Source organism: Mytilus galloprovincialis, chromosome 6, assembly GCF_965363235.1.
Source record: "Mytilus galloprovincialis chromosome 6, xbMytGall1.hap1.1, whole genome shotgun sequence".
Lineage (NCBI taxonomy): Eukaryota > Metazoa > Mollusca > Bivalvia > Mytilida > Mytilidae > Mytilus > Mytilus galloprovincialis.
The window spans coordinates 72,616,373-72,640,042 of record NC_134843.1 but is presented as its reverse complement, the minus strand read 5'-3'; the positions used below and the strand labels follow the sequence as shown (position 1 = coordinate 72,640,042).

The window sequence follows — 23,670 nt, the reverse complement described above, 5'->3', positions numbered from 1 at the left end:
GGTATAACATCTATTACTATGGTAGAATTTGGAGAGATGATATATAATACAAATTTATGTATTTCCTTTACAAAACGCTACAATAAAATATGAATCCAAAAGCCATAAAGTATAAATCTGTTCCTTTTGAGAAGAGTCAATGGAACTGTGGACAAGGGACCCCTTGGTACATAAAGTTAAATACTTATAGGGTTCTTCCTTAATTCTACTTGTTCAGTTGTACACTGTACATATCATTGTCATTTAGGATTTATTCTTTATTAATTTTGGTCACGAAATACAAATTATACAAACATTTCGACACGACAGACACTCAATGGCAAACAGTAAAAAAACCAAAATACAAACCTAATGAGTTGTTTATATATATTTCTCTTCTCATTTGTGTTAACATAATGTATCCCTCAGATACCAAGGATAAGACTGACATTATCATATATTATTTATTTTGATACATGTATTTTAATATAATTTTTTAAGCCAATTATCATTGTTATATTTTGTTGCCATATTTTATTTAAGATGATATCAATGTACCATTTTACTTACTTGCATGTTATAACATATGTATTGGTTTCATCTCATTAGTGAAAGTCACATGTCATGCATCCATTATAAAATCCACAATAAAACTATAGTATCTTTGAATAGAGGCGCCTTCACTATTTCATAAGGTTAATTAATTCCAGAAAATATGTTTCGTCCAGCAAAGAGTTAACCAAGAACAAGATAGAGGTACAAGAGGTACAACATACCAAAATATGATCTTATGCGGGAAAAGTCAAGTTATAACTATACTTTTGAAGGTATAATTCGTTTGTTCTACATGCCTTTGATAATATTCGTATTTAGAATTATACTCACCCTGGGATTCGGATCACAGAAGTGAATATAACTTAAATTCCACCATTTCGCAAGATAGATGATGTATTTTGTAATATTTCAGAGATGAGTGATCAGTGGTGGCCATTGATTATCACTTATCCCAGATATACGCGGTTAAAGCAGTATCAAATGACAGGGGTTAAATACTCCTTTCCCCCACACTAAGTGATCAAACGGGAGCGGTTGCTTTTTTTTTGCTGAATATTTTTTAAAGTAAAATATCAGGATGTTTCATTATTAGTACAACTAGAACACACCCGCGAAATCGCGGGCATTCAGAGCGGAGTTAAAAGTATGTAAAGTGTTGTTTGAAGTTTTATACCTCCTCCTTCATTTCCAAAATTCTTTGGTTTTCTATCAATTTCAATATGAACATACATTTAGTATGTTATGAACATTTAAGTAAGGAGCCTGTAGTTCAGTGGTTGTCGTTTGTTTGTGTGTTACATGTGTGTTTTTCGTTCCTTTTTTGTACTTAAATAAGGCCGCTAGTTTCCTCGTTTCAATTTTTTTACATCGTCATTTCGGGGCCTTTTAAAGCTGAGTATGCGGTATGGGCCTTGCTCGTTGTTGAAGGCCGTACGGTGACCTATAGTCGTTAATTTCTGTGTCATTTTGGTCTCTTGTGGAGAGTTGTCTCAACATAGCAATCATACCACATCTTTTTTATGGGCCAAGTGAGCTTTTCTCATCACTTTGCGTCCGTCGTCCGTCGTCGTCCGTCGTCGTCTGTTAACTTTTACAAAAATCTTCTTCTCTGAAACTACTGGGCCAAATTAAACCAAACTTGGCCACAATCATCATTAGGGTATCTAGTTTAAAAATGTGTGGCGTGACCCGGCCAACCAACCAAGATGGCCGCCATGGCTAAAATAGAACATAGGGGTAAAATGCAGTTTTGGGCTTAAAACTCAAAAACCAAAGCATTTAGAGCAAATCTGACTCGAGTAAAATTGTATATCAGGTCAAGATCTATCTGCCCCGAAATTTTCAGATGAATCGGACATCCCGTTGTTGGGTTGCTGCCCCTGAATTGGTAATTTTAAGGAAATTTTGCTGTTTTTGGTTATTGTCTTGAATATTATTATAGATAGAGATAAACTGTAAACAGCAATAATGTTCAACAAAGTAAGATTTACAAATAAGTCAACATGACCGAAATGGTCAATTGACCCCCTAAGGAGTTATTGTCCTTTATAGTCAATTTTCAACAATTTTTATAAAATTTGTAAATTTTTACTAACATTTTCTACTGAAACTACTGGGCCAAGTTCATAGACCAAGGTGAGCGACACAGGCTCTTTAGAGCCTCTAGTTTTTGTAATCAATGAATTTTGTAAAATATTTAATGAATGGAGAATTTCAGAAAAGGTATCAAAAGTTCACATGAATATTTTTTAGCGCTTATCTGTATATTACTATATAAATAAAGTGTATTTACTTTCAATTCTTAGTTTAGTAATCGATCCATGGTGGTCAATTGACATAGTATACAGACCCTCTCCATTTAATAAACTCTGAACAGAATTAAAATACACTTTATTCGTACTATTTGTTTGTTCAAAGTATACAGAAAAACGCAAACCGGAAGCATAATCTGACTTAAAATTTCGTCCAATGACGGGACAATATCCGGATGCCTTTTTTCTCGTTTTTCTCCCAAAATAACTCAATCTGAATAATCATATGAATGGATGACAAATGCGACTATGCACTGTACATATAGGACACAGAGTCGTGTTGATTAGTTTATTGTGGAAAGAAGAGAAGCGACACCAAAAATGAGGTCTTCTCGTTTAATAGTATAGATGATGCTTCGTATAACGAACTTTCCATTTTTTATGTGGTCATTGTTCTTGACTTTAGTTTTACAATTCAGTGACTATTTTAAAAAAGATTGAGATTTGGTGTATGGTATAATTGTAAAGTGTGTATTTCTGTCTGGCAGATGTAATTTGACCTTGACCTTATTTTCGTGAATCATCGATCAATGTTCAAATTGTTATGAGGTTTGTTTCTGAGAAACTTTAAATTTTCATGTGGTGTATGCAATGATCACAGATTAAATTTTTAATTTTCAAGAGATTATATCACCTTGACCTGGACAAATATATATTTTTTGATCATTTAAATATAAATTCGATGTAAATTATTGTAGTAAAAACTTGTGTATGCTTTCAATGTATTTTTTAATTCATTCATGAACACTAAACCAGGCGAGATATATCTATGTGTTCAAAATTGCTGATGAAGTAAAAACTACCAGTTTGAAATTTAGAACACATGCTCCTTATGATTTCGGTTTTCTATTTTATATGGTGAATTAAGATAATGACCCTACTTTTTCGTTTAACTGTAATTCAAAGTGAGATCGTGTTAAAAAGACCCAAACAGTATGCTTTCAGCAAGGTTTAATTGGTTGGTTGTGGTACCTGTAATATTCTGATGTTGAAGTCAAAACTACAAATGATCATCTGATCATTGTACTGTGGACACATGATCTTGTTTTAATAGATTTTGGTGCGGCAAGTTAAACACTAAAACAAGCGCATTTCATAGAGTAAGCATACTTAAAATTGTCGAGTTTGGGCAACACATTTTATCTCAAAATCGGTTTGAATACATTACGGACAGCGTATACAAATCCCGAGCTTACACACCTGATTTTTGGTTTTGTTTCTGTGGTATAAGAGGGTACCCACACCAAATCGTATCACTATATTCCTATATTCTCTTTCAGATAAAGATAAGTTGACCCTCTTAGATCCATCCAATATCATTTGCATAAAAATTGCTTACAATTAAAAGTTCACGGAATAGAGTAACACAAGTATGTGCGAACAGTTTCTTAAAATTGAGAGTTGTTGGCACATAATTTGTATTAAACAGCTTTTGCAGTACCACAAGCACGTCCCTAAAACGGCAATGAGATGTCAAAGCAATCCCGGAAGAGCATTCGCGATCCTGTTTGTTGCATTTTTAATATTATATGACGTCATTTAGTAAACAGTATTTTGAAAGTTGGAAATGAACTTGTAAGCACACTGTTTAATTCAGCTGGAGCCTGTGCTCTGTTTTTTGCTTGCTGTAATTTGTGTCTTAGTGATTAAAATATCAAGTGTTTGTTTTCCTATCCAATTATGTAACTCCTTCTTATTTGTACATTGCGTATTAGATCTAAATGATCAACCCGTTCTCAACAAAAGCTGTGCGAAAGATACCAGAGAGACAGTCATATTAATAGATCGAAAATAAACTGCATGATGACGCCAGGGCTTTAAAAGAAAAAGACAAACATACAAATAACAGTGCACAAGTCACAACATAGAAAACTACAAAATAAGCAACACGAACAATGAGGGTGGTCACAGGAGCTCAAGAAGGGTAATCAGATTCTGCTCCACATAAATGGAGTCATGTCTTTGGTGTTTAAGTTTAACAAATACAATATTGGCTGTCATCCGTAATTGCGTATGAACGCTAAGTGAGATCCCTGACTTTATACAATAATTGTAATAACATAATAGGTAATGATGCTGTTGTTGACTTATTTAAGGATGTACTAAGGTGATCTAAGGTAAAATTAAATAGATCAAGAATTCAAAATTGATACTTCAAGCTAAAAGAGTATTAGTTAAGGATCAAAATAAACTAAAAATATTGATAGGTTTTTGAACTCATTTTCGAGATATTTGATTTACAAAATATGGCTGGAAAAGGTTGACTCGTACTTTTAACTTATGATTGCATTGGTATTATTTGGGTCTCAAATCAAAAGAAATAAATATAGAATCAACTTAAATGTCAAATGATCTGTTATGTTCTATAATGTCTTGTTTTAAAAAGTATGTGTTATGGGGCTAGATATTATACCTTGTATTGTATGGAAAAACACCGAGGAGTCTGAACATTTGACACTTATTCCCAAACCTCATATAAGTACATCCTTAAAGTGTTATTTTGCAGTTTATCCTTTTTCAAAATTATTTCCTTATTTTAAAAAAAAAAGCATTATTTAGAACCTATAGTTTGGGTTATCTTGTTTTCCACATTCTAAAAATGACACATTATAAGTAGTGACATGATGCGATGTAAGAACGATATCTGACATTTTACACACAGTTCACGTATAATAGATCATTTTATTTTTTAACAAAATATGTACATATATTTAACTATGTTTTTCTGACCTGTTTTGCCAATCCAAAACCATTTTAAACCATTAAAAGAGAAAATAAAACAAATCACAGTTGACGAAAAATTAATGCCAGAAAAATGTGCCTTAGTTTAAAAATTTACGAAGTAGTAAATCTTTAATGCAACATTAAATGTCCAAATATTTCAGTTATCATCTGGATAAATTTTGGACTACATTTTGCTGACTTAGCTGATGTTTGAAAGATTTTTACCAGTGCAATACCCTGGTTAATGACCGATTCTCTGCTACGCCATATGTCCAACATTTTCAATGCTGGTCTTATAACTCCAGGGTGAATACTTTTAATGTGTTTGATTTCTTCAGCATGAAAGTCTAAAGTAAGTGCCAGATACTCCCAGTCTTCGTTTAAAACGAACGCCATCTTTTCCAGATTATCATTTGAAAAAGGACCTATGGAGGAAAATAAAAATTGCGGACAAATGCAAACACTATTTTAACTGTAGCAGATCTCTATTTCATACTCTAAATTAAGAATTTAAATATAAAGAATGGATAATTAAATACATATGAAGTATGTAAACACATTCGTATCGAATGCATAATGGTTTTTTTTCGTAAAGGTGTAGGCTTGTTTCCTGCCATAATCATAGGTTTAACATTATTGGCTATGCGCATTGTTAGAAGCCGTACGGTGATATAAAGTTGTTAATTTCTGTGTCAATTGGTCTCTTGTGAAGATTTGTCTCATGGACAAACATACCACATCTTCTATTTTATATGATATATATTGTATTAAATAAGTGTTGAAGATAAATATATGAAAAGATATGAAGATTTTTTTTAAATTTTCCATACATGCACATTGTATCATTTGCATATATTTGCTTTACTAACATACCTTTTCCTGGAGTATATAACTTTAGCATCTGGTTTACTTCTTTCTGTAATTTTTTATCGTGATGAGCACCAATAATTCTAGAAATCTGAAAAATACAGTTATGGACAAAACCATACCTCCATTTAAGTATTCGTCTAACATAGATGTAAATTGGCAGTTGTATGAGTCAAGAATTAAAGGTTTCCATGCTCAGCAAAAGTGTAGACAAATCGCGAGTTTTACCTACTAAATCATTAAATCTAAAGATATGGTAAGGTCATATAATTATAGCAATGTCACTGCTAGAGTGGCCAGCACTCCAGTGCATTTATAATGGTTGTTGTTTAAATTTAGAGTTATTCTTGAACAAACATACAGATGGCATATACCAGAAGGAGCACAACATTTTGTTTTACTCATCTACGTATAAAATTTTGCTATTCATAGTATTGATTGTCGAGTGATTGAAGAGTTTTTTTTATACTAATTAGAGTGACTAGTCCTGACCATGCAAAAAACATTTGCAACTAGACATTAAGCAACTTTCAATCAATATAGACGTTTACATTCGTGTATATGTGACCATTAAAGTTCTTCTACATGCAATACAATGCATGCCAAGTGAACTTAAACCATTGCTTATGTCGAAAATTCTTTCATTTTATTCGATATACTGTATATATATTGAGTTAAGCATGCTATCTCAAAAGGAAATCACAAGGTGTATAGACAAAAACCTTATTAATAATCGTTCATATTTAAGAAGCCCTTTTAATCTCTAACGTAATCACACTGTTTATTTCATAACCGACACGGATTCATGGATTTTTTAATGGTTTTAGGGATGTCGATTAAGTTTAAAGCAGAGATTTCATAAAATCGATTAATTGTGTCATATACGTTAACTTTGTATTGCAGATATATCAAATATCAGTCTTAATAAGCTTAACTAAAGGATAATCTAAAAAGCAATGATATCTTCGGTTGAGAAACGTCATTATTTCCATAATTAAAAACTACTATTCTTTAAAATTTCTAAAACGAATTATTGCTGACATAAAACGATATAAAAATGTTGATCATATTTTATTGATGTTATTATATATAATCATCAAGCAGGATTTCTCCAAAGAGGACGGGATTATTTTTATTTAGCTGCTTTTTGTTAACAGTATGAAAGAAGTCAGAAACTTTTGATATATTCTACAAACTTGACGTTTAGCATCAAACGAAACAGGAATAAGAGGCAATAGTGCAAAACATGATTGTTTCTATATAAATATTTAAATGTATATTTTACCTTGTCAGTTTCAGATGCATGATGGTTCGCCCAGTATAAAATAAATTTTTCGCATCGTTCAAGTTGTCGAGCTTCTTTGTTTCTATCATCTATAATTCTATATATGTTCGAATATAGATTTTTGTTGTCCGCTGTCAAAGTATTCGCATATACAACCCATCGAGTAGAGTCGGGGTTACCACCAGCCATTTGGCAGGCTATAAACTTTGCAATAACCTTAACTAAAGAAATATTGGAATAATTAATTTGCAAGTACTGAAATTATAAGCACATAACTAATTATTATATCACCAATTCGTCAGTACAATCCAGGAATCCGTCAATCATTCATATATTGCTGCATATTATGAGTAACACATCATTCTATTATGACTGATATACTACACAATTGTTTTTTCTGAAACTATAAGAACACAAATTTCGATGTTAAGGCATAGTTTAATAGGTGATACATATCTTATTTCAAATATTGTAATTCGATTACAACATAATAATGCAATCTATACCATTCAAACTATATTCTATAATAATATAATCTAGAATAGATGAATCAAACGTACATGTATTCTACCATGCTTAGATCTCCCCCCAATCAACACTAAATCAAATTGTCACAATCGTTAAAGTAAGGGCATGACAAAAACAAAACTTTGGTATATATTGGTTACGTTAAAATACAGATGAAGTTCACTTAAGTGCTCATAATTACAAATCTATAATGGTTTAGTACCAAATTAATGGTAAGATATTCATGTATTTTCAAAAACTATTACCTTGTATGTCTTCAGTAAATGGAAAGTTGAGTACAATTTCTTTTAATGGCTGAAATACAAATGAATATTTCTAAGGCAAAGGTCAACCTGTTACAACATTATTGTGTAAAACAAACCGTCTGTTATCAATGTAAATATTCTTGCAAACCATTGGAGACTACAATAAACATAAAGCAAACAAATACAAAACAATACAATTACTAAGTAAGTGTAATAGAATATAAGACCGGGTTCACACTAAACGCCATGTAGAGTAAACATGTTTACAATTAGTTTAATGCAATGTACACTAATTTCACATTTATTTTTTTCACATATATACACCTTGTTTAATTACCGGTACATACGATTTGTTCACACTTAAAAACAATACAGGCGGAAACCCCGTTGAAATAGAACAAAAGAATCGAAGCTCTTTGTTAGAGAAGGCGATAAATGCTTACTGTAATGTTTACTATAGTAACAAAAATTTTAAAAGTTAACAGAAAAAAATAAAATGACAATTTTTTTCTCAATTACGAAGTGTTCTATTTCCAAAACACCATTTGCATAAGGTTTCAATTTATCTATTACATAGTTAAGCAGAACAATTAGATATTAAGTCGACGACATGGGTATCTATCAAGTTGGATGTAGAAAATGCATAACCTCCGATTTTTTTTGAAAAAAATACCACAGACGGAGAACATATCAACCTATTAGTTCAGTAATTGTCGTGTCTGCCCTTCCATTATGTGACTCAAGAAAAAATTCTGAAAAATGGGTAACAATTCTATCGAAAAGAGAAAATCGAGTGCACCTTTTTATGTTAGGGCGTGTTTGAGTTGAACATTTTGCCTTGAAAACGTACAAATCAAGATTTTTTGATACATTATCTTGCTTTAGATTGTATCATTTTTATATATAAAAGCTACAGAGTGACTTTATAACATAAAAAAACACAGTACTAAAAGATGGAATATAATGGGTCAAGTGAAATACCTATCTAATGAATCATAAAAACAGGTAGGTGTGTTCGAATAACTATTTTTTTACTAAAAGTACTTGACGACAGTCTTTAAAGTTGGATGATGAAAATGCATATCTTCGAAAAAAAATATTTTTTTGTATGTGATAACTAAGGTTTATAGTCTTCAACCACAAAAAAAATCTAATCTGCGCTTCCACGAAATATTTAATTAGAATTTTTTTAAATGTTTATGAATTTTCAAAAATTCTACCTGACAACCGATAAGACAATAGTTTTAAGTTGAATCAATGCAGACAAGATCATTAACTTATGCTCATTAGCTAGTAGATAAATTTGTCTTTTAAAATACATCTGCCATATAAGGATCGTAATGGTGCTATGCTGATAAAATTTATCGGTTTACAAGAGCAAAATTGGCAGCACGTCTTCCCTACAATGGCTTTCATTTTTACGATTGTGAACTTTAACTGGCGTAATGGGGAGATAATTTTGACGAAGTAGAATCCTGACTTTATATGTCATTTAAATGTTCATAACGTAGAACTGATTGCAATTTTTTCGGACAACTTTTCAAGCAGCTAGGGAACGACCATTTAACTTGAAGAAAAAAGAGCAACTTTGGAGCCATTCATAGCTTGTTGTTCGGTGTGAGCCAAGGCTCCGTGTTGAAGGTCGTACATTGACCTATAATGGTTTACTTTTTTAAATTGTTATTTGGATGGAGAGTTGTCTCATTGGCACTCACACCACATCTTCCTATATCTAAAAGTAATGTTCTAAATGCCTAGTTTTGTGTACACTTGACCTATACAAGGCCTACATTGACTATCGACTGTATATAGACAAAACATGATTTACACTACATGTAAACATTGAGTTTTCTCAATGGGAACGTAATTGTGCTTAGTTTACGTGTGAGTTACACTATCACAACACCGAGTTTAGGTCAATGGGAACACGGCCTTAGATTAAGTGTTTTCCGTTGATCTAGAGAAGTTTGAAATTATATGTATTCCGGAATCTTAAATGTATATCTTAACATAATAACTATGAATAAAAATATAATTTCAAACATCTATAATACCAATTGTTTATCAACGGCAAAAAATACGAGAATGTCAGGAAAAAATTGATAACAAATTATGTTTTTGATGTGGGTGGAAGCTATTGTATCGCATTCTTATATATACAAAATAAACCAAGAATTTAGTATGAACTGGTTACCTATCAGAATCCCTTGAGTTTGAGAACGGTTGATTATGATTAATTTTCAGTGTTTGCGTGTAGTATTATTTTTTGTTAACTGTTTTTATTTCATTTGACCTCATTGCCAAATCATATATGAAAGAATATGCATGCTTTAACACCGTTCTAGTCTTTTCTTGAGTTTGGCACTTTTTTTCACAATTTGGCATGTTGTAAAGGGTACGTTGTTACGGGGGATAGAGAGGTGAGGGTTGTTAAACTAATAAACTTTAAAAAAAATTCAAAATAAAAAGTTTCGCTGGAGCTCTAAAATTCGTTTGATTTATTTTCGACTCTTTCAGGGAAAGCAATGGAAATTTAAAAGTTTGAAAGAGTTGTTTATACGCTCACATGCAAAGGTTTCAATGATTTAAGTCAATACCCTTAAATGATCTGACGAAAATCAAACTATTGATAATGATGAGTATTAAGAAATATCAGCACAGCATGCATTCCAACTTTTATGTGTTGCAACTCATTAAAAAAATAAATATATCATCATGATAATGTGTATTTAATTTTTATAAACATCGTGATAATCACTTACAACCAAAGCGTTTACTTGATACCTAGTGCTACAACGAATGTATGATTGTGTTTAATGAAGAACAACTAGACGGCTGGAAACGATATGGCCCTACTCTATCTATACAGTATAGTGTACTTTTTGTACCTATTTTATATGAAACATAATAATAAAAATTCAAAAATTATTATAATACCTTCGGTATGTATATTACGAATGAGCCTTTTCTCTGTAAAGAAAGTCTAGCAGGTGTTACTTGGTACTTCATATATCCGTGATAGGAGTCGTCGTCTGCTTGATCTCTTTTGTTAACAACTTCAAGGTGCATTGATATTTTTTCACATGGCAAATGTTTGAAAAATTTTATTTTCAAAGGTGTTTCCTTGTAATCTTCCAACCATAAATTAGATCCAAATTTGATTTCTATTTCCTCTCCGTCAACAACAGCAAGTTCGGCACTTTCTGGGGGACCAATAGTATATTCTAATTCCTTTAACATTTCTAATCTTTCAGCTTTTTCCTCGGGTTTAAGACATTCAATAACAAAATCATATTGGTTTGTTCTTTTCTGTCGGCAAACGATCGTCAGTCTCGATGAACAGTTCAAACTTTCTAGTATTTCTGCTGCTTTACATATGTCAGCGTTTGACATGTCTTCAGGAACAACTAAACCTAAAAATCTATTAAGAAAATGATGCTGATTAATAAACATCTACTTATCTTAATGATTGGATGATAAAAAATGAAACATAACGTGTTTTTATTTTTTATTTTTCTATTTCTCTTTTTTTTTTTTTTTTATTTCTGTTAGACAATGTTCGTTATCGCTACCATGTTTCTCTGTAAAGTTTTCATGGAAATTTTTTTCTGATTATCTCAAGTGTGTGTTGTTATGATTTTGTATAACAAGTTTGTTTTATATAAACTTAAATACTCTAAATAGTACCATTTTTTGGCACGAGATACACATTTCGAAAATAACATCTTTTTAGTGAAGCTTCAATATAATTAGATTAAGGTGGTATGGGAGTCTAAAATAAAAATGACAGAATTTGTTCATACTTTGCCAAAAAGTAGGATCTATTTATATATGTTGAAAAATATAATAAAAATGATAGGTCACCGCATATTTTCTTAAGCTACAGGACGTGACAAAATGACAGATTTTGTATGAATTATCGGCATCCCAATGGGAACAAACTGTGCCCCTCTACTTGCTGACTTGTTTTTTTTATTATTATGAGGCTGACTTCATGCAGGAACTTCTTAGGAAAAAAGATAAGAAGTTAGCAATATCCTTTAACTCTACTTTCCGCTATATAGATGACGTTCTTTCACTAAACAATTCAAAATTTGGTGACTATGTGGAACGCATCTATCCCATCGAATTGGAGATAAAGGATACTACAGATACAGTTAAGTCGGCTTCATATCTTGACTTACATCTAGAAATGGACAATGAGGGTAGGTTGAAGACAAAACTTTACGACAAAAGAGATGATTTCAGCTTTCCAATTGTGAATTTTCCATTTCTTAGTAGCAACATTCCAGCAGCACCTGCATACGGGGTATATATCTCCCAATTGATACGATATTCCCGTGCTTGCATTTCCTATCATGATTTTTTTTATAGAGGGTTACTGCTCACAAGGAAGCTATTAAACCAAGAGTTCCAAATGGTGAAGTTGAAATCATCCCTTCGTAAATTTTACGGACGCCATCACGAGTTGGTTGACCGTTATGGAATAACCGTTTCACAAATGATATCGGATATGTTCCTTATGTCGTAACTACAATCCCATTCCCTTTCATGAATTTGACCTACCGAATTAGACTATTTACCGGATTTGTAATCACATAAGCAACACGACGGGTGCCGCATATGGATCAGGATCTGCTTACCCTTCCGGAGCACCTGAGATCACCCCTAGTTTTTGTTGGGGTTCGTGTTGTTTATTCTTTAGTTTTCTATGTGGTGTCATGTGTACTATTGTTTTTCTGGTTTTTTTTTCATTTTTAGCCATGAAGTTGTCAGTTTGTTTTAGATTTATGAGTTTGACTGTCCCTTTGGTATCTTTCGTCCCTCTTTTATACAAGAAAAAACACCATTTTGTAATTAGAAACTAAACAAAATGATAGAATTGTTAAATACTTAAGGAAAAGATAGATTTCAGACAATGCTATGAGAATATCAAAAGAAAAGATAGGATCACCGTACGTTTTTTTCCGGCTAATATACAAAATAGGAACATTTCATATAGAATCCTTCAGATAATGCACTGTTTAGGTGTAATACCACCAAATCATGGTACATCACATCCGGTTGCATACGAAAGTAGGCCTAAAAAATATTCCCTTGAATTCGACAGTTGTAGAAAATTAACCCTGCATTTCAATGCACTTAAATTTTTCTGAGTCGTAAAAATGTATGTTGGATGTCTGAGAGCATCATTCTTTTTTTATTTGATGGTCTTATAAAATATTTTGGAAAGTTAAGGTTACATAGTTACCAAAGCAGGTAACCAGTGAATAACAGTGTAAAAATTGGGTTGTTTACTTCCGGTGATGATTATTTTCTTATATGCAATGAAATGTAGTGTGAAATTTTCACTGTATCACTGGAAAGGATTAAACTTTACACATGCAAAGTATTTCTTTGGTTGAAATAAAGGTAAATACTGTACATTTTTTTTAAAAGTGCCAATTTAACAAAGACTAATAGGGAAAAATCAATGGTGGTATTACACCTTTAGAGTTACCTCCCCTTGAAATGCCAATTAAAAATAAAATAAAAACAACCAAAACGAATCAACATTTGCAAATATATTAATATTTGTAAGTTATATTCTTATAAATTGGTTCTTTTAAATGAAAATTAACATTAATATCTGCATTTCAATATCATATTTCGCTAAATTGATAGAAAATATGGAACTTTGGTTCTCTGTTATTTACAATCCAAAATGGAGATGGAAGCCCATACCACGTTTAAGGCTAAATAGAATATGAAATGGAAGATGAAAAAAGATAACACAAACATGCAATGTATAGTAATATAAAACACATGAAAAACATGCACTCACTTAAATCTATCATTTCCGGCAGGAAGTTTCACAATTTTTGATTGAGGAAATTCTTTATTATCCCTCAAAGGGACAACTTGCCATGGCCTTCCAGAAACTTTGGAAACAACACAAACTTTCCCCTCTGTCTTCTGAAAATCTTAAATAAACACACTTAGTCTAGTACTTGAAAACACTTTTGAAACTAAAAATTGGTGAAAAAACATAGCAAAGTAATTTTAAAAATATTTTCTTATTGTTATTTAACACGTTAGATATATGTTATTAAATTTTAAAGTTGTTTTCTGGTGATCATAAATAAACCTAATGCAATATTTCTTTTTAGACATATACTAAATAATTATTCTTGATACTATGACCAATCTAATTAAAGAGGGCGAAGGGATTTCGTAAACATGAGATAAGAAATTGTAATATGATTAAGGTGACTCTGTTGTTTTGACAAGGGTGTATAATTTCTACTTAACTATTGGCCAATGATTATTCATCGTTCTTTTTCACGTGACATGTATTTCAAAGGAAGTTAATATTCACCCTGATTATCATTTCTGAATATTGACGAGTTTTACTTTGAATTTACATAGCTTTTGTTTTTACTCGACAGACCTTTATTTAGAAGATAATACATGCAATCGTGCTAGGCTTCATGTCATGTAATTTTGTCAATTAAATGTTATGATTAACATTGCCCTTAACGCGGGATGATTGGAATGCCACGAAACCAAGTTCAGCCCACCATTTTTATCATAAAATGCCGTGTACCAAGTTCGGAAAATGGCCATTGTAATGTTACAGTTCTTTAATGTATGTGTTACATTTTAATGTTGTGTGTCTGTTGTGTTGTAGTTTTCTTATACTTGATGCGTTTTAGTTTGTAACCCGGATTTGTTTTTTTTTCCCTATCGATTTAAAATTTCGAACAGCGGTATACTAGTTTTGCCTTTATTCATTACTAACGTCATAGAGGTTTTAAAGTTAGAGAAGGGGCAATAATTGGGGTTGAATAGCAGACCCCTTACTGGCGGACAACTCTAACCCGAGAATCCATGTTATAGATATGATGTCGTCTATAAAAACCAATGAGTGTACCTTGAATTAAAATGTTTAAATACCCAAATACAGTTGAAAGTTGACGTGTAATTAGGACCAAAATTAGAAATTTTCCAAATACCTAGGTTGTTTATATCTGTTTCCATTACTGTTAAGAACTAAATAACTATTACTTCAAAAGGACAGAGGTAAACCTGTATATTCTCTATTCTCTATTCTGAAACGGAGATTTATGAGTAAATGTAAGAGAGAAACGTTTAAAACTATATTCAGATTTGGCCACTGATCGTCGGATAGCTCCTACCATTTATGTATACATATATTCATAAATATTAGTCAAATTAAATTACAAAATATAGAACGTAACAGTATAACTATAACTTCGCATGAAATCAAAAGTCTTTTTTTTTTTAACTATTACCTGGATCAAAATCACTTGCAAAGTCATCCTCATATGTAGATCTATTGTCTTTCCTAGAAAGACGGACTTGAGCTTGAACAGCTTGTACTCTTTTTGCTATACCTGGCTGAGTCTTTGATAAACGTTTGATGAATTTGTCAAAGCCCCCATCTTTTGAGTAATGCAGCTGGCGGAGTATATGTCGATTTTTGTCGCCAGTTTGTTGAGGATCTATTTTCTTGAAAATAATTACATTGTATGACACGCATCAGATAGTTTATAACCGCCATTGACATGATTGTGAATTGCACAAGTCATGTCTTCTTTGACTGTCTATGTACTTTTGTCTTTCGATATATTTCTGTACTATTTTAACAACACAAATATGATGTTTATAGTATCAGTTGTACGTTCTTTTATTCAACCATGGGGATTAATTTTCGTGGTTTTTAAGTTAAGAAAGCACTTATGTAAATATCACTTTATAATTGACAATACTCAATAAAACTGATCTTCACTTTCACCGTTGGGGAAAATCAATAATTGCATTTCATAGTAACAGTGAGCACTTATCAAGAGTTGAAACCTGCACATTCTAACTGGCTTTTACACACCTTTTATCCAAGGACAATGCTTGTGGTATAAATTTATTACAACTTGAGGGCATTAAAGACACATTAGACTGTTAAATGACATTGATTGACAGTTCTTGGTCATTATGTATTACTGAACAAACAAAACATTGAGATTATTATCTTACTCAATGATGATATGTTTAAGTACAGAGCGGCGATACATGTAAGAAAGAAACACAAAACGCCTAAGGATAAAGCATAGATAATCATAAAAAAATAACACAACGACGGAATGTACAAGAACAGAGAGACATCATATGTAATAAAGAATCACAAAATAATAGAGACAGGATACAGCAAAATTGTAAATAACGTGAGTTATAAGTAATATTCATAAAGACAAATAAATACTACTATTGCTCATAATTAATATAACAAACAGCGTTGAACATATATTCCAAGACCATCGTGTATTATTTGTATTTTTTGTTGTTGTTATTTGAAGCTGCTATTACGGTAAATGTAAATGTTGGCGCCTGGTAAAAAGTCTGAATTCGCTGCATTAGTTTGCACCTGTACTTAATCAGAAACCTGTTGTTCAGTGGTTGCGGTTTGATGACGTGGTTTATAAAGTTTTCTTGTTTGTTTTTTTATAGAAATTACTGTTGGTTTTTCTGTTTTAATTATTTTACACTTGTCATTTTCGAGCCCTTTTTAGCATGCCATTGTGTGTGAACCAATGCTCTGTGTTGAGCTCCGTATTTTTATCTATGATGGTTTACAGTTTGCAAATTAAGACTAGAACCGAAAGTTGTCCCGTTCAGAATCATTAATACCACATCTCCATAAATCTATTGACTTTTCAGTTCGGTAAATTACATATAAAAACAAGTAACAAAAGAACACAAGATACACACTACAAATATGATAGTATTCTCAGTCTATGAAGTCCAGTTCATGGTATATAATCAGTGAACACCAAATAGATTTAGTGCATATACGTCATATATAGCTAGAGGAAATGTGAAATTGTGCAATGTCAACATATAAGTACTGCCGAATGTAGGACCTTAAATTATAACGGCTGTAAGGCAAAGGTGTCAAGTCATTGCTTTAATATGTGTTTCGATAAAAACAAGTTTTGATATTAAAGTGCAGTTTTAGACATAGATTAAAAAGACTTTACAGGGATCGATAAGTTAATAAGAATCGTATCTTAATGTATGTGCTTTACTAATACTTTCATCGTAAAACAAAAGTGTGTTATTCGTTCGGGAAAAAAATCTACAGATACAGCTTCAATTCCTAATTAAATCTTAGAATCTATTAAATATGTCAGGGTTATCCTTGTATTGATAATTAATTAGCTAAAATCTTCCAATTCTATAACGTCACAACAGACACGAACAAAGATAACGAGTTAGAATAACTTTCTTACATGAGATCAGACAAAAGAAATTAAAAAAGATGGAATTCTCAAAATCGTCCAGTGCGACCGTTTTTGTATTTGAAAATGTATTCATAATAAGTGACACTTCATATTCACTAATAAACAGTAATGGTATTTAAAAATATCTTTACCTTTAGTTCTCCTACAAAATCACTATCGAACACGTCATCATCAGCGATCACAGATTCGTTGTTAGAGTTTAAATTTTGAATAAGATATTTACTGCATCTATGAATGGTTTCCTGACTTACTGATTGTTCTTGTTGTAATTTAGCATCCGCTGAGAGAAAATAGAAAATGCTAATTATTGAGTCACTATTTCTATTTTTTTAAATGTGTTTTTAAAAATATCTTGCAGTATTGAGAGGCGCTATTAGCAAACATACGTCTATTTGAAAAAAATAGTATAAACATTCAATTTATACAGTCCGCCAAAATACAACTGGAAATATTTTTAAAACTATTGCGAAAAACATATTAATGTTTGGTGTTATGAATTACCTTTAACAGACACTAAGAAAATTCAATACGACCAAAAAGATTGAACTACAAAGCAGTCAAGCAACCGCTTATCAAAGGTAATCAGCGCGTTTAAAAATGCACTATTCCTCAACGTGTTCGAACGCTAGAATAGTTATCAAAAGTACCTGGATTATAATTGTAAACGCCAGACGCGCGTTCGGTATACATAAGACTCATATGTGACGCTCAGTTCAAAATAGTTAAAAAGCCAAACAAATACAAAGTTGAAGAGCATTGAGGACCCAAAATTCAAAAAAGTTGTGCCAAATACACACATGACAAGGATTTTGACTGGGACGAAAGAGCAACAAGCCATTACCACTATTTTGGGCCTTTTATTTGTGGTTTGTTTTTGGAATTCATAAGCAAAATTACTATATTTTTTTGTCGTGGAATAATTGATTTTTTAAATTTGAATTAAAAATCGATGCAATAAAAATAGGTGGTGCTTAAATTTTGGCGGACTGTATGTATAAAACTAAATGCAACACTAGTGTCTTATGTTTTTACTTGTCGGCTATTCTTATAGATCAACTACGGTTAAATATTCGTGTGACAAGACCGTAGTATATTGCGGATACCCATATCATGAACTCCACTCATTTAGTAACTGTGGAATCTTTCAACCCTTTTTATGAATAAAAATTATAAACTCGAACATATCAATACACTATAATGATAACTTCTCTTTATCAATAGACAACTCATATTGCCAACATACGTAACTAAAATTTATTATGACTTTGTCCTATTTTGTGATAATGAACTGTTCATGTAACCAGAACTAATGAAGTGGGAGAGCATTGAGGATCTCTGCAGGTCTAAAATGTATTAAAAATACAGCTACGATAAATTACTGTAGTATCAATATGTTTGGCTGTATTAAAATGGTGAAAAGTGAAATAATACAAAAGTACTGAATTTAAAGTTTGGGAAATTCTAAACGTAAAGTCCTTTTTAAAATGGCAAAATCTTACAGCAACCCTAAAAAAATCACAAAAAAACTGAACTGATAAAAAAAAGTCCCTAATCAAATGCCAAACTTAAGCGCAAACACATCAAACAAATTCAAACAAACTGTCATATTGCTGACTTTTTACAGACATTTTATTATGAAGAAAATAGGGGATATAACCTGGTTTATAGCTAGGTAAACCTCTCACGTCTATGACAGTTTAATCAAATGTTTTTGTTATAGCTACTTAAACCTCTCACTTGTATAATAGTTTCACAAACGTTTTATTTTATAGCTCACTAAACCTCTCACGTGTAGGATAATTTCATCAAAGTCCTCTTTTATAGCTAGCATGAAGATCAAATTAATATTGACAAGGTACATCAGTTAACTATGTTATATTATTTTCATAACATAAAACAAAAAAACTGTTGCAACAATTGGATTTCAAGTTTATAATTTCTGGAGCATTCAAACGCAAGAATGAACAAGCATAATATTGCTCAACACAATGGAACGTTTTGTCCTATTTAAAGTACGTACCAACCCATCCGAAGTCGTAAATTTCTATTTCACCGTCATTTTCTGTTTTGTTTTCACAGGCTACGTCTATATATGAACCTGCTGGTTTTACATTTCTCAGTTCTTTATAGAGTTTTGCTGCTTGTTTAATATCTTTTTGGTTCCATTGAATTGCCTAAAATTAAACAATTGTGTATTGCTGATTTAAAGTTTGATATAACATATAGAAGAGGGACGAAAGATACAAGAGGGACAGTCAAACTCATAAATCTAAAACAAACCGACAATGCCATGGCTAAAAATGAAAAAGACAAACAGCAAAACAATAGTACACACGACACAACATAGAAAACTAAAGAATAAACAACACGAACCCCACCAAAAACTAGGGGTGATCTCAGGTGCTCCGGAAGGGTAAGCAGATCCTGCTCCACATGTGGCACCCGTCGTATTGCTTATGTGATTACAAATCCGGTAAATAGTCTAATTCGGTAGGTCAAATTCATGAAAGGGAATGTAGTAACGACGTAAGGAACATATCCAATATCATTTGTGAAACGGTTATTCCATAACGGTCAACCAACTCGTGATGGCGTCCGTAAAATTTACGAAGGGATGATTTCAACTTCATTATTTGGAACTCTTGGTTTAATAGCTTCCTTGTAAGCAGTAACCCTCTATCAAGAAAATCATGATAGGAAATGCAAGCACGGGAATATCGTATCAATTGGGAGATATATACCCCGTATGCAGGTGCTTATTAATAGATAATTAATAGTGAATCCAATAATAATAAAATTAAGTTCATTATCAATTGATGTTATTGATTGTTAATGGTGAGGCGATAAAGAACTTATCATAATTTAAGGGCATTTGTTTTTCTATTTTTAGGATACTTTGAGGAACTAGTATAAGGTTATATATTTACTTCGTCTATTTATGGTTTCCTAATTATTAACTGATTGTTCTTGTTGTAATCAATTATCAAATAATTGTATTAATTGATGTAGAGGCGATTACTTTTATTTTTGCAATAAACTGTTTTTCTTCTCTTACGAATAGATTACTTTAGCCGTATTTGACACAACTTTTGGAATTTTGGATCCTCAATGCTCTACAACTTTGTCATGCATGGCTTTATAACAATTTTGATATGAGCGTCACTGATGAGTCTAATGAAGACGAAACGGTGGCTGTCGTATTTAGTTATAACCCTGGTACCTTTGATAATTAATTATACTTGTAAATGTTACTGAAGCTGCTTTTGCGAATGAAACATGATTGTCATAAATAATGACTGACTATGAACTGTAATGCATTTTAAAATTTATAACACATATATCGTATTTAACATGGTTAAATAAAAAAACAACGGTTATGAAGAGTTTTTTTACACGGCAATATAGATGTGGAAGTTCTTCTGTATTCAATCATTTTTATATTTGTGTAAGCAATATACCTGGTTTATAAGTGTAACATATATCTGTGTACTGGCAAAAAACGCACTAAAAAGTCAAATTGTGCAATTGATTCGTGTGTACGATCATCGTCTCAAAGAGTAGAACATGTACAAACCGTCAAATGTTTTTCTGACTTTAAACTTTATAAATCACATGCAAACATGTATCTTGTATTTTCTTGTATTTTTTTTTATTCGAAAGTGTTCATGTATTGGAGACATTAACAAGTTAGCAAACGTATGTCCTTCAATTTTGCACAGTTTGATACTTTATCATACTGTTCACAATTATCCATAAGAGAGTGTATGCGTGCACGCCCATGTTGTCCAAACAATATACTTTTGAAAAAAATAATTGACAAGACGTATTGTACAGGTAATTGTCATTTAATGACAGAGGTTGTGATTACATCGTTACTGGTCCAAATTTCAAAAAACAAATCTGAACTATGTTATGTATAAATACCAATGATGAGACAGTTGTTTGTTCTCGAAATGCTTTAGGAGGAATCTTTATTTTGAAATTTCTCTCCATATCAAGTTCGAATGCTTGACCCTTTTCATCTACGACTACTAATTCTCGTTTACTTGTAGCGATTGCAACTACCTGCAATTTGTGTAGCTCTTTAAAGGTCAGTTCTATTCCAACAAAAGTACGGTCCTAAAAATACATCGAACATAAATCATAGCGCAACACAACAGTTATATGAAATGATGACATACATTTATTCTATCATTTTAAATGTAGAATCATAAAGAGATTATTCAACTTATCAAGCTTTGAATGTGTTAAACATGTTAAGCGTAAAAAAATCAGAAATTAAATGTATCGTTTGCATCGTCAAATAGTAAGAAACAAACTCTATTACAACGACCCTTGGCTTTTAAATTTGACAATTTATCAGTTAGGAGTAGAGGTAGAATCAATATGTGTATCTAAAATTCTCCTGTCGAATAGCTATATAGGTAGACTATAAAACGGTTACCAATTTGAATCTTTACATTCCTTCCGCATGGAACTTGTACGATTGTCTTTTATGAAAAGTAAAATCACAATATAACTGAACTTCGAGGTAATTTCAAAAGGGAAAGTCCATTATCAAAAGACACAATCAAATGATAAAACACATCAAACGAATAAAAAACCAACTGTCATATTCCTAACTTGGTACAGGTATTTTCAAATGTTGAAAATCGTAGATAGAACCTGGGTTATACACGTTATACCACTTAATCTATCACTTGTATGACAGTCGCATCAATTCCCATTATATTTACAAAGTCACGTGAACAAATAAGACATGATTGGTAACATTTTCATAATGAACAACTGAAAGTAATACAAATATCATTGTGTACGTATGGTTATCGCTATTAATTTGGAAAAATTCTTGGTCTTAAATCTCGTCATACTACAAATTTTAAGACTTTTTTCAAGAAGATGTTATTAAGAAGAAACTTACATATTTATTTGGAAGTTTTATCTCTCGGAGGGGTTTTCCAGTTTTCCACTTCTCATCATTTAATTTAAACTTCAGAATAGACATCAAATTGTCATCGTGACTTACGATTGGTACATGTATCCTGATTGGCATCTGAAAAATGGAGTATGTATAAAAAATTACCATAACTGTATCTCCCAACACAAATCTATAACAAAAGGGTATTACAACAAAAACTTAATTGCCTTTCGTTATCATTTTCATTCTAGCGTAGTTGAAAAAAATATTACTCCAAACTATAATATTATATATGCAGGTTTTAATCTGATAAACAATTCACTTATTGAATAGAATGAAATGTTAATGTTTGTTAATACCTACGATAGTTTTCTGCAGTCATTACTACACTTTTTACTTGTCTATTTTATGTTAAGAACCAAAAGTGTGTCATTATATACACTTCTTCTTAGATTCGGTTACATTTCAAAAATTAAAAGCACACAAAATACAAAAGACTTAAAGTTTTTGCGTCGGACTTCAAATTTTTTTTCAATAAGAAATGCGTATAAAATCTTCATTAAATCTAAATCCGAAATTTGTATTTCGATGATGTCTTTTAAATGATCAATGTGTAGCGTTTTAACTCTCTTTATATTGATCATCATTTTGTCGCCATGATGGATTTGCTTGCTTTCAATATAAATGGTTCTTACACTAACTTGTACATCTAGATTGTATCGAAGATATTTTGAAACACCACTAAAACTCGAACCGATTTCAATTCTAATTTAAGACATTTGCGTTTTCACTGGATTTGTGGTCGCCAGCCTAGCCGTTACATTTCATTTCATTATCCTAACTTTTTGGTTTATAAAATAGGGTACGAGCACGTATAGATGTAACCATACATATAAGATATACCTTTGAAGTTATCTTCTTCTTTTTATTTGGGCTGATTGTAATATTTGATGATACAATTTCTTCGTCGTTTGTCTCCAAACATTCATCAAGTTTATCATCAGAGCATTTGCACTCAAAATCATCTTCTTTTATTCCATCCGGCATTGTGAATATAACGCAACATATTTCTTGTTTGAACTTGTTTTTCTTTTTGTTGTAATATCTTAACAGAAAACAAAGATGCACAGACAAGTAGTTCTTTTGTTTCAATTTTTTTTAATGGACAATGAATATTGATATTTCTAAATAGTTATCAGAGGTAACAGGATTATAATTTAGTAAGAAAGTCATACGGACGGAACTTATACATGTATACTATTGTACAGATGGATTATAAAATATTCTTTATGTAATTTGAAGCATCTTCTAAGAAAATGGTATACTGGAATATAAGGCATAGATAGATTGAAATTGTAATGTTCCAGAATCAACCCCTCCAAAAATCATCTTCTTTTCTTTTTCCTATCTATATTTGATACTCGGATGTTTTCGGAACCATTCATTGATAATATGGATG

At 31.6% G+C, this 23,670-nt stretch overlaps 1 protein-coding gene across 1 annotated transcript; it reads right to left on the bottom strand.

The window, feature by feature from the left end:
- Positions 1-5,033: 5,033 nt before the first annotated feature.
- LOC143080257 (uncharacterized) lies at positions 5,034-22,342 on the bottom strand. The gene is made up of 11 exons (XM_076255997.1): positions 22,215-22,342; positions 21,218-21,412; positions 19,314-19,467; positions 17,425-17,573; positions 15,290-15,506; positions 13,819-13,957; positions 10,932-11,415; positions 7,995-8,043; positions 7,222-7,442; positions 5,943-6,027; positions 5,034-5,494 (listed from the first exon to the last, which is right to left on the bottom strand). Exons 1-11 carry the CDS (start codon positions 22,296-22,298, stop codon positions 5,199-5,201), a joined length of 2,073 nt encoding a protein of 690 aa, XP_076112112.1. The 5' UTR covers positions 22,299-22,342; the 3' UTR covers positions 5,034-5,198.
- Positions 22,343-23,670: the final 1,328 nt, after the last annotated feature.

Coding starts and splice junctions, on each gene's coding strand:
- LOC143080257 (XM_076255997.1), bottom strand. CDS start 22,298: ATGTCTATTCTGAAGTTTAAATTAAATGATGAGAAGTGGAAAACTGGA. Junction 21,413..22,214: donor TAAAACTTCCAAATAAATAT/GTAAGTTTCTTC, acceptor ATGTATTTTTAG/GACCGTACTTTTGTTGGAAT. Junction 6,028..7,221: donor ATGCATCTGAAACTGACAAG/GTAAAATATACA, acceptor TGTATTTTTCAG/ATTTCTAGAATTATTGGTGC.